This window comes from Buceros rhinoceros, unplaced genomic scaffold (genome assembly GCF_000710305.1).
Source record: "Buceros rhinoceros silvestris isolate BGI_N320 unplaced genomic scaffold, ASM71030v1 scaffold27432, whole genome shotgun sequence".
Lineage (NCBI taxonomy): Eukaryota > Metazoa > Chordata > Aves > Bucerotiformes > Bucerotidae > Buceros > Buceros rhinoceros.
The window spans coordinates 3,055-3,421 of NW_010399875.1; the positions used below are offsets into that span (position 1 = coordinate 3,055).

Consider the following 367-nt stretch of genomic DNA (forward strand, 5'->3'; position numbering starts at 1 on the left):
CAGGGGTCCAGGGAGAAAAGGGGGAGGTTTGGTGTCCTAAAGGGGCCCATGCAGGCAGGGGAGGGTCTGGGATGCCCTGGAGCTCCCTGTGCTGGGTGCTGGCACCCTTGGCCCTGAGCCATGGGCACAAGCAGCCCCTCTCTCTCCCCAGGCCCAGGTCATCGCTCAGGCCATTGGGCAGGCGTTCGGCGTGGCCTACCAGCGCTTCCTGGAGGCCAACAGCATCGACCCTAGTGAGCTGAGCCCTCGCCAGTACAGCCGCGCCCTCGCGGACCAGGAGCAGTACAACGCTGAGCTGATGCACTTCTCCCGCCAGGAGAACTGCAAGGACGTAAGAGCTGCTCTGGAGAGTGGGGACAGGGCAGGG

The 367-nt window shown here is 65.4% G+C and overlaps 1 protein-coding gene across 1 annotated transcript in view; it reads left to right on the forward strand.

Moving 5' to 3' along the window:
* The window catches only part of LOC104489500 (amyloid beta A4 precursor protein-binding family A member 1-like), a gene marked incomplete at both ends in the record, with an annotated part of 2,655 nt that overhangs the window by 1,870 nt on the left and 418 nt on the right, over positions 1 to 367 (forward strand). Inside the window, one exon of the mRNA XM_010131665.1 lies at positions 55 to 331. Within this exon, the coding sequence (XP_010129967.1) occupies positions 55 to 331 (277 nt within the window). The remainder of the gene's footprint in view (positions 1 to 54; positions 332 to 367) is intronic.